Source organism: Salvia miltiorrhiza, chromosome 1 (genome assembly GCF_028751815.1).
Source record: "Salvia miltiorrhiza cultivar Shanhuang (shh) chromosome 1, IMPLAD_Smil_shh, whole genome shotgun sequence".
Taxonomy (NCBI): Eukaryota; Viridiplantae; Streptophyta; class Magnoliopsida; order Lamiales; family Lamiaceae; genus Salvia; species Salvia miltiorrhiza.
This window is the reverse complement of record NC_080387.1, coordinates 59,978,397-59,996,981: the sequence shown is the minus strand read 5'-3', so window position 1 is coordinate 59,996,981 and position 18,585 is coordinate 59,978,397. Positions and strand designations below refer to the sequence as shown.

General features: G+C 34.6%; 2 protein-coding genes across 2 annotated transcripts; one reads left to right on the top strand and one right to left on the bottom strand.

Annotated features, from left to right (window-relative positions):
• Window positions 1–3,250: 3,250 nt before the first annotated feature.
• Window positions 3,251–6,434, top strand: LOC130999832 (protein CUP-SHAPED COTYLEDON 3-like). Its single transcript, XM_057925508.1, has 3 exons — window positions 3,251–3,764; window positions 4,890–5,155; window positions 5,796–6,434. The coding sequence occupies exons 1-3, from the start codon at window positions 3,596–3,598 to the stop codon at window positions 6,204–6,206; spliced, it is 846 nt and encodes a 281-aa protein (XP_057781491.1). The 5' UTR covers window positions 3,251–3,595; the 3' UTR covers window positions 6,207–6,434.
• Window positions 6,435–7,429: 995 nt separating this feature from the next.
• LOC130999827 (nuclear pore complex protein NUP93A-like) lies at window positions 7,430–13,101 on the bottom strand. The gene is made up of 15 exons (XM_057925498.1): window positions 12,608–13,101; window positions 12,418–12,509; window positions 11,914–11,980; window positions 11,586–11,645; window positions 11,374–11,463; window positions 11,011–11,280; window positions 10,709–10,804; window positions 10,473–10,607; window positions 10,216–10,269; window positions 10,022–10,105; window positions 9,582–9,668; window positions 8,600–9,505; window positions 8,210–8,391; window positions 7,789–8,080; window positions 7,430–7,709 (listed from the first exon to the last, which is right to left on the bottom strand). Exons 1-15 carry the CDS (start codon window positions 12,707–12,709, stop codon window positions 7,632–7,634), a joined length of 2,595 nt encoding a protein of 864 aa, XP_057781481.1. The 5' UTR covers window positions 12,710–13,101; the 3' UTR covers window positions 7,430–7,631.
• Window positions 13,102–18,585: the final 5,484 nt, after the last annotated feature.

Below are 18,585 nucleotides of genomic sequence, written 5' to 3'. Positions count from 1 at the left end.
TATAAATTCATTTTATAATATAAACTACAAATTGTGAAGTGATAATGAACTCTTTGTGAAACATGCTGAGTGAAGAATAATAAATAAAAATAAAAAATAGATTTTTCGTCTCTTGATATTCGAAGTTAAGATCACAAATTCATTTAATAAAGTGATAAATTAGCCAGGGGGCTTAGCCCACTGGCCACTGGGTCCTCACTTAAGTGAAGTGACCCGGGTTCAATCCCTCTTGGGAGCGAATTGGAGATTGGAGATATAAGGTGGATTTGGTGAATGGAGAGATAAGGTGGTTCTTGGAGTGGATGGGGAACTAATTACTAACATCTAACATGACTTTGCCCGATCAAAAAAATAAAATAAATAAATAAATAAAGTGATAAATTTACGATAGATCATTATATGATCTAAAAAATGAAATTAATTTATAGTTATATTTAAAATAATTTTTTATTTTATCTAATCCGTATATAGATATATATATTTGTTGGATGATGATAAATATGTTGCAATATGTATCATCAAAAGTGATATCTTTCTGAACCCTACTTTATGTGTAGTAGCTCGAAAAAGGAAAAGGACATATATTCTTGCACAATGCATGTGACCCTTGTTATATATATGTATATATATATTGTGGTACGAATTAATAAAACCCTAACCCTAATTATACTATCTAGTTATTTGGAATTAAAATTGTTGATGACGTGCCAGTATTTCACATCACATGCAAATCTAAGTTATAACTATATAAGCCACGAGTCATCCAAGAGTATGAAGTTGATCACGGCATGTACAATTATATTCATGAAAAAAATAGCAACCTAATTAAGAAGTTCTACTACAATATTCATGGTAACATACTAATTAACATGAGCATGACTGAATTATAATTTATTTTTATTTTTTTAATTAAAATTACAAGAGATATCTAAATATATAATCAAATAAGCAATCCGCACGCAGATGGCGTCGGGGGCCTATACACCACATAAAGGTGGAAAAATAATCGCACGCAAGCGGAACTATCCATACAAAAGTGAAAAAACTATACGAAAGGAAGTATATACTCCAAAAATAAAAGTGCTAAAATAAGTGGGACAGAGGGAGTATTTTTCATGTATATATACTCCGATCCAAAACATATAGTCCAAATTAAATCCGAATACTTTTCATTTTATCACCTTGATCCATTGTTTCGACGGAATTCTGTGGAGAAAGTTATTATATTAAACTATCATTTCAACAACTATATATTACAAAATTATATGGTAGAATAAATGAATATTAATGAGTCATTTTCCTCGAGATAAATGATAGCCTACAACAAAAGTTTTCATCAGTGATATGAAATGGTAGCTATTTTGTATCATAAAAATTAGTGATATTTAATGATGTAGCTCATCACTAATAGTTACATTTTCAAATGTCACTAATTTTTATGTCATAAATATTAGCTATCAAGTCTCATATTACTAGTGGAAACTTTTGTTGCAGTACCTAAACAAATGTAGATTAATATATAGATGATTGCTTCATTGGATATCAAAGAATGGTTTTTTCTTGAGGTTTCTAGGATATATATGGGCAGGGAAGTGTAAAACAGTCTATTCAACCAAAATGGATTAGGCAAAAGAATTAAGTTTGCTTAATTAGGGATATGAAAATGATAATTTCTCGGTTTGATCTTGATATAGATTGTCTGAGCAAAATTATTGCACACACAAGTGTGTAAGTGTGTGTGAGAGAGAGAGAGTCATCACTGTTGGAAAACTCCATATCAGAAACATTCGTTGGCCCACAATTTAGATGTAGATTGAAATTAGCTTAAATGGACCTCTCTTAATTCCATGATTGGCACTCTACGTCACATTGCTCATCCTCAATTATTCGGTACCAGGAATACATACCAATGATTATATTTATTTCATAAATACAAAGCCATATATTAATCAATTAGTTCAAAATTCATTGGTTCACATGATATAAAATGTGTAGCTCGATAATCTTGGGCAAAATATATAAGATCCTATTTACATTGGATAAGAATATTCATACAACAAATTGTATATTTTAATTGTACTCACTCACACTAAAGGACAAACGGATACTATATATACAACGGCGGAGACATATGTAGGAGCTAAAGCCTCCACAACCAATTTATTTTGCTTTTTTATTCTTATAAAATTATCAAATTTTCGATATTTTGAGTGAATTTTTGCGCTATAAATCAAAGAGCGGTGGCAGAGTCGGAACCCTATAATACGTAGGAATAGTTAAAATATTTTTTTTTATAAAAATTCTATAATAAAATATCCTTACAATAATTTCCTATAATTACTCATAGTATATATGAATGTGTCTTGTATCAAGTATTTCTCTTTATTATATATAACTAAACAATCATTCTTTCAACGATCTCTCATTTGATCGTGTCAAAATTTTGCTTCTCTCTTTTTTACATGTATATATGGATAAAAAAATTAAGAAAAAAATCTACGTACCTTTAGGGTGCGTTCACTTTGATGGATGAAAAAAAGAGGGATAATAAAAATTTATGTCTTTAAATGTCTCATTTTTTATCCCACATTTTACACAAAAGAGAAGTTCACCATTTTTTCTTCCTTATTTTCACTTCAAGGAGGGATAATATTATCACACCAAAATGGAGGGATAATATCCCTCCTTGAAGTGAAAATAAATAAGGAAAAATGACGAACTTCTCTTTTGTGTAAAATGTGGGATATGAGACATTTAAAAGCATAAATTTTTGTTATCTCTCCTTTTTCCCATCCATCAAAGTGAATTTAGCTTTTTGGTGAGAGTTAAATATTTTTGCAATTAATAAATAGGAATATTATATAAAGTATACATAAAAAATAATGACCACCCACACCTCCAAGATATGTATGTGGCTCCTCCATTGGTTCTAAATTAAATCCCTATCACCAATAGCATAAAACATGATTTAAGAAATCTCAAATTCGAAATATAAAAAACGCAGCCCGATTAATTTGTTCTGCCGACGCCCCAGCCTCGCACAAAATCATATACTCATTTTAATTTACTATATTTTGTTTACACAATATATATTGATGATGTATAATTAAATATTGTGTAGGGGTCCTGCATCAAATCTAGCTAAATATTTTGGAATTTAATTTCCCTAGTTTAGTTGGTTAAGCATTCTAACCTCCACATAAACATTTCTTGTGAGTTTGGTTTTTCTTGGAAGTGCCCACCAAATATATACTGTAACGCTATAACTAACTTAAACAAGCATCAACACCTACAATGATTCAAAATTATTACAAACTTATCCTAGGTTTAATTTGTCATTCATCAAATATACACATATATATACATACATACATAAACTCAACTCATGACTTTGCCAACCCCCTTGTCTCCACCGCTCTAGAAACACGAAAAAAGCTAGCTAGATCAAGCCTTTTCCCATAAAAACCTACTTTTTTCTTGACAAAGAATCAACCCTTTTGTATTCAGCTATACACATAAGATATACTATTTTATATAAATAAATATTTATACTACACAAGCACAAAAGCACATTCTCTCTCTCTCTCTCTCTAAAATGGGTCTGAGAGACATCGGTCACTCATTGCCACCAGGATTTAGGTTTTATCCGAGTGATGAAGAGCTGGTTTGCCATTATCTTCGAAAAAAGATTGCAAATGAAGAACTTCTTCGAGGCACTTTAGTCGAAATCGATCTCCATACTTGTGAGCCATGGCAGCTCCCTGGTAGGTTACCTTTCTTTATTCTTTTGCATTCTCTGTGGAATTTTCTGAGTTTCTAATATATATATCCCTTACTTCTTCTTCTTCTTCTTTTTCTTCTTCTTCTTCTTCTTCTTCTTCTTTCTTTTCTTTTTTCAAACAAAAAAAATTATCAAGTGACAATTATAAGGTGTATGCATTTTATCTTGTATTAAGTATAGCTATTGATCTCTTCGATTTTCTTTATTTTATTTTATATTTGGCAATGTTCTAAGCTTTCAAGAGATTCAAAAGTTGATATATACATTCAATATTTTGGGTCTAATTTGAGGGGAACACGGTTTAAAGATTACTAATAACTTTCACATGTCTTTCTTCTTTTGCTAAACTCTTTTCCTCTCTTTTTCTGTGCTTTCACTCTGGTTTTGATGATTCTTGCTCCCCTTTTAGTAATTATTTAGTTAGAATAACTAAATCGTAGTAATTCGGGGAAACCTTTGTTCATCTCTATGTATTTTTATTCAGAAAGAAAACCAAAATGTTTTAAAACAAAATTCTCTTAATTTGTTTGAGGCAGCTCGTGAAGGAATTAAGTATTATTCCCTGTCGGCTGTCGCCATCGTATGAAAATTAGGAATATAATTTTTTTTGTTACAATATGCAATAAACCATGTCGGTGATAAGTTGTGTACGTTTTATTTAAAAAAATATAGTATATATATACACATACGTATTAACATAACATACATACGTATATTTGCCTAAAAAAATAACATACATACGTATACAAACGTACATATTAATTTAGTTTAATAGAGTTTGTGATTAACCATGAAGTATATAGCTTGTAGGAGAAGCCAACTGTGGATATATATGGACTACCTATTACTGTGAAATTTTTGTGTTAAATTTATTCGTGAAACTTATTAATTTGTTAAGTGCAGAAATTAAATATTTGTATTGGCCCTTGAGATTAATATTTTGTGATGACTAATAATCACTTTTATCACATTAACAGAAACAATCTATTATGATATATGAACTAGCTAGGTTTCCAATTCTATGTCCTAACCAAAACCAATACATAACTAACAATAATTAATTGTAATTATATTGCAAGTATTGAGTAATGCGAGTACATATTTTCAGATATGGCGAAGCTGAACTCAAAGGAGTGGTACTTCTTTAGCTTCCGTGATCGAAAATATGCAACCGGTTACCGGACCAACCGGGCCACCATCTCCGGCTACTGGAAGGCCACCGGCAAGGATAGGGTTGTGCTCGACCCTATGAGCCGGGCCGTCGTGGGCATGAGAAAGACTCTAGTTTTCTACAAGAATAGGGCTCCCAATGGGATCAAAACTGGATGGATCATGCATGAATTTCGCCTTGAGAACCCTCATATGCCTCCTAAGGTTGGTATATATACTTTAATTTATTTTTATCTTAAACCTAACTATGATACCAAATTAATTCTCTATTTTTCATATATGGAATCCTCCATCCCATTTCTTGATGTCCTACTCGCGCATCATATCATTGTTTTCTCTAATTAATTACTTAGCATTTAATTAATTCCATTTATTTCCGTTAATAATTGATTATTATGATTGATCATTCTATAATAGGATATACTATAATTTATTGCAAGCTTCAAATTTTAATAATAAATGTTGACTATTATTATCATGTTAATTTTTTTATTTATTAAATACTGAATTTGGATCATGAAAAATATTGGGATCATCGAGCATCAGAAGTTCAGAACCTATATTACCGGACCCAATTTTATATTCATGTTTTATTTCTATCTTAATAAATATACTATAACATGCATGACAGAATAAACCAGCTATTATAAACTAATATGCTAGCAATAATGCATGTTGGCACAAAGCTTATCGAATACTCAAGGAAAGTACTTTACATATTCTATGTCCACTTTCATGGGTTAAGAAAAATGTAATTACCTTTTATAATTAATTAACCAAAAAAATCGCATGAATTATTTGTAACAAATTTGCTAACTGATTAATATGTGTTCATAATTCACAGGAAGACTGGGTACTATGCAGAGTATTTTACAAATCAAGAGGTGAAAGTAGCAACCCACAAAATTTGTATGATCATCATTCTACTTCTCCTAATTTGGGTACATCACCAACAAGTGAACATGCCTTGCTCAATGTTGATCATCAAAACATGATCACTTCCTTCTATCAAGGCCAAAACCCTAACCCTAACCCTAGCACCTCCCTCGGCCTATCGCCCGTCCATTCGGGATATCTGCATATATATCCCGAGGAGCGAGAGTCTGGTCCATCAACCTCCGATCATAATCACAGATCCAAGTGCGAGGACGACTATGGATTCTTGTTCGATATGAGCATCGACTACTCGAATGGTGTAGCTTCTTATCTTGAGGAAGTTAGATTTGATCATGATAGCAGCTCGGTTTTTATTTAAATTATGTGTATATATGTAGCATTTGTTATATTGGAGTAGATGTAGATGGGTGAATTTGTGATAGGTAGTATGTATTGTTTAAGGTGAGGAAATTTGATTGAGATCGATGTGTAATTAATTATATTTAGAAAAAAGAATTAAATTTGTTCAGGTTGTATAGTTTAGAATATGTAATTTGTTATTTAAAAAGTAATATATATTGTCATTGCTAAACATTTATTCATTCAACTTGCTTTGCACGAATTAATTTATATATCTATAGAATTTGTTGATCGCAATTACTTCTTTCTAAATTTTGATCGAATCGGCCCAAAGTGTGAGTTCTGAATATTGACATATGTATTTTTGCAAGAAACGGGGAAAGTGTAACTTTTTAATTATGAATTTTTTTTTATACTTTACAAAAAATACAACTTTTACTATTTTTATAATATCTATTGTTCTTATTTTTCCAAATTTATTACTTGAATAAGGAAATAAATGCATTATTTATGATTTAAAATCTGCATAATATATATATATATATATATATATATATATATATAATGAAATATATTTAGAATTCTCATAAATTTTTTAAAATAAATATATAAAATATCACTAATAATTCATTGAAATCAAAACGGTGGAGAAAATAAAGGAATAGGAACTGAAAAAGTGATTGCTACGACAAAAGAAAATTGTCTTACTTACCGTTAATTCGTTCTAAAATCATAAATCCGTTGAGTTAGCACGGCCAATCCATTGCCTGATCAGATGTTTCAAGTTATAAAATCTAGTTCTAATTGTTTGATTTCTTTTATTTTTTTATTTTAGTTTATTACCAAACCATAGATTTCTCGTTAAATTGTCATCGCTACATGTATGTAAATTGATTAATTAGAATATTGTGTTATAATATTAAAAAATATACATATTATACATCAACGGCTACAATACTAGTTCTTTTAATATTGGGCAATGTTTACATCAACATTATGAAATAATTTTGGCGGTTTGTTAGCCATATCCAAATTCAAATGCCAATGAAATTATAAATAATTGTTACATATAAATTCATATCCAAATACGGATACTATCATCTTTAGTGATTTTAGCATGTCAAGCAGCCCGCCACAAATTTTTGTGTTAATGAATTATTTTATTGATGTAAAATTATTGAGATTGTGGCCTCTTCTAGTTCTATATAATGAATGAAAAAATACGGTCATTAAAACATCATGTTTGCTTTAAATAATTCTTTAGAAATTGGATCACGAGTTTATGATTTAAGTACTACAAGAAAGATTTTCGGTATCCCAGAGATATAGAAGTAATAAAGTAAAAACAAAAAGGGAATCGCCGTTAACCTTACAGAGTAACCTGTTCAGACAAGGGATACTAAAAAAATGCACATTAGTCCTCATGGACAGATCCTACCACAATTCACAAGCTTCGAGCAATCTTTTCATACAAATCACGAGGCCAGTTCCGATTAAGGTTGTTAGCAAGAAAGTTGGCGATCTGCAAATATCAGCAAGTTTTTGTCAACGATCATAATTTGCACAACAGTCGACACCAAACATAAACCACAGTTTGTTACCTTTGCTCTCATAGCACGGAGTGATCCGTCTGTATCACTGACGTTGTCCAAACAAGTGAGAGCGTCTTTGAGAAGGCCCGGTACGCAGGCTTCAACATGAGGTGACACGTTTTGGAAGACATCAGACGCAAAATCTGCAGACCTTGGGTCCAGTGGAAGAAATGGAAGTCTAGCAATCTCCCTCAATGCATCAAGCTGATTCCCAGACCTTGCGAGTTTATGGATAGCTAAGATTGCTTCGAGCTGCCTCAGCACATTTTGTTGCTCAATTACAGTGGCTCTCTCTTGAGGACTGCAGAACAGAATGAAACTCAGAATATTTAACATATGGAAACTTATCAATCAATCCACTTATAACTGCAACCAACTGAATCACCAAATTCAATACCAGAAACTAGGTTGGGGGAGTGCAATTATAAACCTGATTTCAGGGTAGTATTTGAATGTTTCCAAGATCTCATTTCCAGAGTGTACAAGTCCAGTGATCCTGCTTTCACCATCCAGTCTTCCACGAGATAAGGCGCAAAGAGCTTCAGCCAGACACTTATTTATTGTATCCAATGCAGCAGAAAATGCCCCGATTCTTTTTTGGATCTCTATGGACTGAAATGTGAAGGTAAAGTCGAATAAATCAATGGATTCGGAAAGCATTAATCAGAAAACTGCTAAAAATTATTACAATGTTGGGAATTACCAAGGACTAGGAGATATCAACCGATAATATGAAGTATCAGAGGAAAATTAAAGAGCAGGCTATCAACTCAGACTTGGATATTCAGTAAAAAAGAAAAGAAACTTAAAGAGAGTTTACTTTATCATATAAACCAGCATCCTGACACTGTCGAGCAGCTTCGAACAAAAACTGTTGTCGTGTCTTCCCATCAGTCAAAAATCTTCCCAACTGACCTTCTTCTCCAGCACCTCTTGAGCCAAGCAAAAGAGATATACCGCCATCACGTAAAAGAATCTCTGTCAGGAGTTGCTTTAACATCAAGGTCCTCTGCCTTTGCTGATCCACACTAGCTCTTCCAATCCATGACAATTGCCCACCACCCACGGCGGCAGCTGCTTGAGCATAATACTCCAATGCCATTAAAAGGTCACCATGGCACAAATACGCTGCCCCATATTGCCTAATAATGCTGGATGCCTCAGCCAAGGCATCCATCACTCCAAGTTTTTGTCCTGACCCAGAACCTTCAGAAAGGACGCTATAGTCAGCTAGCACAATTGATATATGCACTGAATCAACACTAAATCCATTATCTCCAATATCTTTCGACAAATGAAGAATGCCGGGAAGCAGCTGGATGCTTAAAAGTAATACATATGGATACACTAAAGGGTCCTTTCCATTCTTTGTATAATAAGATGGCTCAAATTTATTCAGATATGCTTGTAAATCGTCCAAACTGTAAGATGATACTCCGCCATTGAGAACAACCGAAGAGGAGGAACCACCAGAGCTTTCACGTACAGCGGACAACATGAACCATAAGAAATCCTCAATTGTATTAAAGATAGTAGGTAGCTCTCTAAGCAACCGGTCAATCAGCCTCCTGGAACCAGATATGATAGCATGCAAGAGTAATTTTTTCTTGTCATATGAAGGCCGACCAACTCGGTCAACCATCCGTAATATTTTCTCGCATTCTTCTGAAGCAGAAGCTGCAGTCTCTGCTGATACCATACCTCCAGTAGAAATCCACTCAGCAAGCTAGCAAAACAAGAAGCAAATAAACTTGAAAAAAATGAATAGATGATTAATGAAGGAGCATTTCTACTACTCATACCAGAGGAGTGAATTGCTGCGAGACACGAGATGTTCGAGCAACTCCCAGAGCATCGTCATAGTATCCAGTTCTCAGGCAAAAGTATATCTGTTAACAAAAATCGACAGATTAACTCAGTTTGGGATAATAAGTTGGGTAGTAACTTAGTGCACCAGAACCTAGCAGTATTTAAGTTTACTGCCCCAACAATTCAAATATCTTAAAAAACATGAAGATCAGCTAACTTCAACCCTGAAGGAAATAGCTATGTTTTGCTATTTTTACCAACCACAACTGGAACTACTAAAATTAGAGGCCAACTAGATCCCCCTTTTAATATCTCCATTTCTTGAATTGTTACTTTGATATGTTAAAAATTAAAATATGAAATGCCATGCCCGGATGGTCATACACAACCAGATTCTCATGAGATATTCATGCTACTAAGAAAAGTACTAAACCTGCTGCCACGTGGTGTCTATAGGAGGTTGTCGACGGGAATCACCTGCATCAAAGTCAAGAACTCCGTATTCCCTCAAACGCATCTGCAGAACAAAAAGATGTAACAATTAACAAACAAGCAGACTAAGCCGCAAACATCCATTTGTACATAGGCATATGTTTAATTATAATAATGTAAGCTCAAACATCAAACCCGAAGGAAGGCACGGATTCTTTGCAGATTTCCAACAGCCCCGCCAAGTGCAGCCTATAATCATATCAAAATTTGAATAACAGTATTATGTAACTTCAAATTATAAAACAATTTAACAGAGGGGAAGACATGCACAACCTAAGCAAATTATTTTACATTCAGTAAGAATCCTAATAAGAGATATAATTATGTGCAAACTGAGGACAAGGCAGCCATTGTCCACTAAAACATGCAATAAAAACATTGAAATAATTTACCTGTGCAGGATGACTATGAATCATATCCATTACATACTTCTCATGTCCCCACTCCAGATGGTGCCGAGCTCCAATCACTAAGGATATTCTCTTAGAAACACCCCGTTTTACACTTGGATCCTCACCCATTAATGTCTGCCAGTAATATTGTACATCAATAAAAAATTCTGTGAAACAAGAACTTTTAAATTGAAAATGCACATAAAAGTAATGATTATTTACACTTGCAAACAAACCATAATTAGGTGCCAAATCTTCAGCATGCTGACAGATTTTGAGCCAGATGAGTCCATTTTCAGACTTTCATATGCATTTTTGAAAGCTGCAGCAGGCTGAGGAAAGAAATTGTCAGTTTGGTATAGTTAACTTTACACTCGTTTAAAGTGCCTAGAAGTAGTAATTTCCTCTTTTTCATTATCCTGAATTAATAACTCAGGAAACGGATATTATATGTTGATTTTACATGAGTCAAGCCACTGCCATTATCCAGAATTACACAGGTAACTTGAAAGATTTAGTGTATGATTTCATGTCTTACTTTGAAGGGTAAGCCATGCTGTCTAGCACTGTTAAGATTCTTCACAACTTCTGCATATGCGGCAGCCTTTTTTTCAACTACGGGTTTATCAGCCAAAAGTGCCAGCTCAGCACCAGATTGTCCCGATGAAAGCTCAGGACCTGAAGTCATAGGCACTATTTGACCCTGGCGACTAATCCCACTGCTCGAATCACGGATATTTGTTCTAGGTAGTATTGAAATTCGACTCAGGCTCTGAAGGAAATCTCTTTTTTCCTTTTGCCAGTCCTCCTGAAAAGACAAATTTTTGCACGGCAGATTGATTTCAAGTTATTCAACAAGAGGAATTCACCAAGAATGCTCAAATTTAAAGTCAACACTTACCTGCAATACAGACATCATATAATCATTGAAACTTCTAAGATTATCCTTCTGAGCTTCCTGAACAGCTGAGAGCATTGCCATTTCATGGACCTGAATTTCAACAAATATCATGCTCACTGATAAGGAAAGTCCACTAATATCTTGCCACTTCCATTCTTGTTTGTCGTTTAAGGCATAAATTGTATTTATGTGTTTAAAAATAATGAAACTACCTGTTGGAGATACTCTTCAACTGTTGTTGCCTCAGCAGGAAATACATCTTCAAATGTGGTCTTTACCAGGGAGAAGTTAAAAATGCAAGGAAAAGAACATAATAAATTAAACATCATATATGTAGGAAAAGAAGATAGGGGAGAGAGAAGCTGGAATCTGTAATACAGATTGTACTTTACAATAATTAACATTCTATTCTGCTTAATATTTTCAGAGGATAAGGACACCTCTGGAAATTTTATAAGTTCAAGAATTACTTGTCAGAATGATGATACATTAATTTACAGCAATCTGGAGAAATGGCCCGGCAGGGATGAATTTTTCTACCTTCAATTCAAAGGACTTGAGATCGCGAGCTAGCTGCTCTGCATTTAACCCCTCCCGGGCTAATAGCCTGCCAACAGAAAGAATTTGTATAGAATAAGACAAAATAACTAAGTAAAAGTTATGAAATACTATCAACAAGACGCTGAGACTGTTATGAAAAGTTATGAAATCTCATAAAACTTGTGCTATTTCTATACTCAGATTTCATAATGCTAATGCCCAAGGATAATCATTTTTTTTGTTAGCCTTTAAAGCAAACACCAATAGTTACAAAATTTCTAAGAATAATATGCATTTTGGAATTCCGATCTCCATCAAGTTTGCTGTCACTTATTTCATATTACGGATCTAAAACTTGATCAAATCAAGCTCCACGTACTGACAAAATATTCCCATTGGACAACACACATAATTTGCAACTAATTGGCAAAGAAACAAAATCAGTTCAAACATTTCTAAAAGACTTACAAACTACATTGAGACCAAAAAAAAACAATAAAATACCTAGTAGCCGCAATAGACTGAGAAGGAGCTTCGGCTCGTAGGGTTTTCGCCTTCAGCTTCTTCGACAGAGCCTCCAACTGATCCAAATTCCTCTGTTCCAACCAATAAAACAACAAAGACCAATTCAATTAACCAAATCTCAAAATGAAATCAGCAAACAATTGGGCTTCAAGGAATCGAAAAGTGAGACCTGAAGCGGCGGAAACTGAGCAGAAGGAGCGGTTTGTTCGATTAGCTTCGAAGAGGAATGCAAAAGACCGGTCCAACCACTCATGTCGGCATCGCTCGCCATTGTGGACGGACGAAAACAGGCACTACACACACTGGGTTCCTGGGCAGTAATTAGGAGTTCTATGCTTACAGCATATATCTGTGTGGAAAAATGGAGGGGTTTTGGGTTTTAAAAGCCCTAACTTGAAAAGTTTTTTGAAACCGTTTTAAGTCGTTTTCACTGAGCTTGTACTTCACGCATCAAAACTTGTGCTATATGGTTATTGTACGTTACACTGTTGATAGTATAAGCTTTTGCTGCATTTTTGAATTTCTAATTAACAGCGGCAGTAATGCGAAGGAATTGATGAGGAGAAAAATTAGGAGTTGTTTTCGGCGGGAATGGGAATGGAAGAAGAAATAGAAGGGGGAGGAGTTTGGTTGCAGACGGAGCGCGCGTGCCCAAGAGAGAGTAAGAGAAAAGAATTGGGCCTTGCTTAATTTAAAAGATGGGTTTGGGCCTCACATAATTAAATTTGGGTCTATAAATAATTTCTCAAAAAAAAGAAAAAAAATCTATAAATATTAAATAACTAAATAAATAGCTTAAATGAATACACTTGATCTTTTTTTCTCATTTATATTATTTAAAAATTAATATAAATATTAATGAATATATTACTCTCTTCGTCCATGAAAAGTATGATACTTTTGCCATTTTTGGTGTTCATAAAAAATATGACACTTTTCTTTTTTAGAACATGGTCCCACATCTTTTTCTTAACTTTTATCCTTACACATACACCTTATTTATGAAAATGGTAGGACCATTTTTACATTATCTAAAAATCATTATCAATTTTATTAAAATTTATATCCACTAAAAATATTATACTTTTGGTGGATGGAGAGAGTAGTATTTTAAACCCGGTATTAAATCAACAAATTCAAATACTATTCAGTTTTTTGAACCGGCAGTTTAATTATAGAAGTCAATGAAAACTTCCTTCTTACTGACATTTATGAAAATGTAATCAAACCAATCATTAGTTTACATGCATAAGAATATTTCTTGGAGTATTTGTCAGTACTCATATTCTAATTTTCTTAGTTTCAAGTTTACAAAATGATCTAAAGATATGATTAATGCCCCAAATTAGTATTGTTTTATTTTATTGTAATTAACAAAATTGAATTTTCAAATAAAACTTTCCTTGCGTGTGACGGTGTGAGGAGATTACGCTTCGGCCCAACAAATACGAGATGCTCAAATTGGATAGCCCAAGACTAGTGCTGGGGCCATTTTACCCACAGGCCCAAAGGTCTTTTCTGCCAACCCAATATACTTATATAAGCGATATGCCATCTATTTTTTGTAAGCACCACTTACCTTTACTTCATATTAACAATATTTTTTTTGTTTCATAGTATTATTTTGATTCCAATACATTAAATTTTGTTATTGATATAATTAATTTTATAAATTATATAAGAGTCAAAGTTTCATTGGTTATTTTAGTTTAATTCAGCCCTTTTATAGGTGCATATGCGTATGTATATATATATATACACATACGACAAAGTGAATTAATATTGTGATGGCCTTACATTCAATTGCATCTAGAAACGCATTACATTTATGCCTAGAATAGTAATCACTTTGAAATTTCTTCTTCACTAATAATTCTATTTATATTATGTGGGCCGTGGGGCAATAATTCTTGGGTCTAACCTAAACTAGTAAATGAGAACGTTTTTTCCATTTATTCATAACAGTATAGCAATAATGGTAATAATAATAGTAAAAAAAAATTGATTATTATTAGGACGTCATGTTGGGCCTTACAGCTTACATCGGATTCAGTAGGTAGATACGATTATACTGTTGCCATTAACAAGATTTTAATTGTATGAGTCCGATCAAGGACGTATAGATTAATAATTTGTTAGCACGCATTAATGCTCCCGGTCTATTTACCCAATTAAATACTTATCTTGTTTTCTGAACTCACATTAATTTCATTTTTTACTTCTATACTCCCTTCGTTTTTTTTAAGTGTCCTATTAAGATAAATTTATTGTTCCTTTTTAAGTGTCCTATTTCAAAATTTGAGAATAAAAAATGACAAAGTTCCTACTTTACCCCTTTTTAAATGTCCTATTTCAAAATTTGAGAATAAATTTATTATACTTTGAAAATAATAAATATGGGCACAAAAGTAATACTCCAACTTCTTTGATATATGTACTTTTTTTCCATGGAACACTTAAAAAAAAAACAGAGGGAGTATATAATATAACGGTCAAGTTAAAATAAGGGTACTGTTATCTCAAGAGGATTAACCTATTATGCTCCTTAATTTATTATGATAATTGTTAAGTTTACGAAAATAACTTTATAGAGACGAGTTAGTGGTGAAATAGACGATCTCATAATTAAAAGGTAATAAATTCGATTTTTTTTAAACTAATATAGATCGAGCTATTCGAAATGCACTAATGAATTGCAGCTATGGTGTAAGGATTTAAAGAAAAATATACATCTGTTGGACTAGCGCACATATACACATACGAGTTGTAACCTTTTTCTTTTAGCCCACGTTTGATTGAATGTTTTTAGAGGTTGAAAAGGAAATCAAGTAATTGAATTCATTACTTGTTGTTTGGTTTGGGTAATGAGACAATCATTACCCTTATTGTTACCCTTCAAAATAGAGGGAAAACAAAAGAAAGGGAATCCATTACTAATGTTTACTTTCCATTGTTAAACCAAACACTCAATAAAAGTAATGGTTATTGTTAGTTGTTACCATTCCACTCATTTATTTGATTTCATTCTCTTTCCATTCCTCTACTTGAACCAAACGAGCTCTTAATTCGTATGTATTAGGTACGTCATACATGACCAGCAAAGTGCATACATTTCTTTTAGTCAAATTTATATTAATAGGTACATGATTTTGTTAAATGGATTTATACACTATCTTGTACTATATTGGATTTTTTCATTAACAAAAAAATATCTATGTAAAACTATATTTAGGAATTTTTTTTATATAGTACTCCCTCCATCTCATAAAACATGAACATTTGTAAGTGGCACGGATTTGAGGAAAGTTATAAAAAAATACCAACTTTTAAAAGTGATATGTTTTTAGCCCCTCTTTAAAGCTAACTCTTTTGTATACCAAAATCTGCGAAAAGACTAAAATAGCCCTTACAGTCCCCACCACTTAAAGACAAAGTCAAACCCGTGTCCACGATCGCGGACACGATGGCCACGGTCGTGGACACGACGACGCCATCGTGATCACGATGGCAGCCATCGTGGGCCACGGTCGTGGCCTCGACGGCGCCATCGTGTCCATGATGGGAGCCCCCCATCGCGTCCACGATGGGCGACGGCAATGGCACGACCGAGGTGAAGGGGGCACGACGACGGCACGATCGTCGCCCACATCGTGCCCACGATCGCACGACGGGGAGAAGGGCGATGGGTGATGGCACAATCCGGGGGGGAGGGGCAACTGGCGAGGGGCAAGGGGGGTGGGAAGGGGGCGAAGGCCACGATGGGGGGGAAGGGGGAGGACACGACGGGGGGAAAGGGGGCGAGGAGTGAGGGGACGACGGGGAAGGGGGCGAAGGCCACGACGCGAGGGCACGATCGTGCCCACGATGGCAATGTCTCGGCCGATAAGACCGTCCCCCGACCGTCGTGTCCATCGTAGGCACGATGGGCGGGGGGCCACGATCGTGGCCACTACCGTCGATGTCCATCGTAGGCACGGTCGTTGCACGATCGCGGCCATCGATGGGCCAAAGGCACAACGGGCCAGGGGGGACGGGGGACATGATGGAGGGACAAGGGACGGAGGACACGACGACGGGAGGGCACGATCGTGGTTCACGATGGCCACGATCGTGACCACGATCACACCACCGTATCCTATTTTTGTTTTAGCAATTGATTTTTTGGTAGGATTTGTTATAAATAATGGATATTTTTCTTATTGTTTGAAATTTTTAAAATTTATGATATTATATTCGATTTATTCCATGTTATTTGCCGAGATCACGATGGAAACCTCCCATCGTGATTACGATGGGAGACACCCATCGTGCCCGTGATGGGTTCGGGCGGGCGAAACGGAGGGCGGGCACGATCATGGTTCACGATGGCCATGATCGTGACCACGATCATACCATCGTGTCCACGACCGGGTACACAATCGTGTGTTAATATTGTTTGAAATTTTTGAAATTTATAATGTTATATTCGATTAATTTAAGTTTGAACATGTTATAGTTAATCAAACCATTTAGTCTTAAAACACATAATTTAAGTGTTTTGTGAAATGAGTCATGATAACTATATAACATTCCATGAAATGTTATAAGTATTTTCCAAGTAGATATTCATATATCTCGATGTATATAACTCCAACTCGTTTAATTTTGATTACAAATCAAGCTTGATTGCTAAATTATGATTTTAAACATAATATAATACATTAAACAAGTCAATAATCATATTTAAATTCGAAATTAAATAATTTTAATAACCACACGATGACTCGTGAGAGCCATCGTGGACACGACCGTAGGACACGATCTTGCACGATTGTGTCCTAACGTCATGTCCACGATGGTAGGACACGATGGTGGACACGACGGGGTGAATGGCGGGCGTGGGCGAGGGCGGGGCACGACGGGGGCGAGGGCACGACCGTGGCCCACGATGGCGCCGTCGTGACCACTATCGTGGCCCACGATCGCTGTCATTGTGTCCACGATGGGAAGCCCCCATCGTGATCACAGCAGCCACCAACATTTTTTTTTAATTTTGCTTTTGTTTCTCAAGACAATAATATACAAAAATCAACATAACAAATAGAGTGAACAACATACCAAACTAAAAACAAATAACATGTAATATGTCTCAATTTGTTTCAAAGTTGGGTAAGACAAAATATTCTAAATCCTACAAGCCACCTATACTTCTTGATAGGACCTTCAATATCAAGTAAAATCTTTTTCACATCCTTGAATATTTCGGCCCTCAAATAAATATTAAGGTCACATAGATCAATGTAGGTCTTTTCCAATCACAATTAACCTACAAAATCAATGTATTAAAAGCAATTAGAAAGAAAATCATGCATTTGAAAGAAATAATACAACAATTAAAAAAAAGGTGAGAGGGGAAGGGGGTTGTCATGATCACGATGGGAGCCCCTTTTCCCCCCATCATCCCCAAACAACAAATCTCACTGGAAACCGCCGAAAATTTTGAAAAAAAAAATCTTCATTCTCATTAAATTTTCAATAAATCTCAAGAAACTCAAGTTATTTACCAACTAAATATGATTCTCAAAGTATTATAACACACATACATGCATTTAACAATGAATTTAAGCTCCAATTTTTTTAAAATTTGAAAGGGGCAAAAATTAGGGCTCACCGGATGAATAAGATGTGTCGTCGGAGCTTGTCGCCAACACCGATGCCGACTCCTCGTCGTTCCGGTCGCGGTCGCCCGTCTCGATGTCGTCGTGAGGTGGTGCTCGGTCGTGAGATTTCTTCGATTGTGAGTGTGTCGTGAGAGAGAGAGGGACGAAAATTGAATTTGAGGGTGGAGGGGGGAGGGGGGGCGATTGACTTGGACGAAAATCTTGATTCCCTTTTCTTTTTAATGATATAATATGAGGGTGTTTTAGTCATTTAACTCATTTTGGTATACAAAAGAGTTGTTTTTAAGTTGGGGCTATAAAACATATCTCTTTTAAAATGTGTGGTATTTAAAATCTTGGACCCCCACGGATTTTATATTAATAGATGTATAAAATTTGTTAAATGGATTTACACACTATATATCTTGTGCTATATTGAATCTTTTTCATTAAGAGAAAAAATTCTATGTAAAACTTTATTTATGATTTTTTTTATTTTTTATTTTTA

Excerpts from the sequence above, each read along its gene's own strand:
- LOC130999832 (XM_057925508.1), top strand. The coding sequence starts at position 3,596 with ATGGGTCTGAGAGACATCGGTCACTCATTGCCACCAGGATTTAGGTTT. Across the intron at positions 3,765-4,889 it reads TGAGCCATGGCAGCTCCCTG|ATATGGCGAAGCTGAACTCA; the intron begins GTAGGTTACCTT and ends ACATATTTTCAG. Across the intron at positions 5,156-5,795 it reads ACCCTCATATGCCTCCTAAG|GAAGACTGGGTACTATGCAG; the intron begins GTTGGTATATAT and ends CATAATTCACAG.
- LOC130999827 (XM_057925498.1), bottom strand. The coding sequence starts at position 12,709 with ATGGCGAGCGATGCCGACATGAGTGGTTGGACCGGTCTTTTGCATTCC. Across the intron at positions 11,281-11,373 it reads ATATGATGTCTGTATTGCAG|GAGGACTGGCAAAAGGAAAA; the intron begins GTAAGTGTTGAC and ends TTGTCTTTTCAG. Across the intron at positions 7,710-7,788 it reads TCCGTGCTATGAGAGCAAAG|ATCGCCAACTTTCTTGCTAA; the intron begins GTAACAAACTGT and ends TGATATTTGCAG.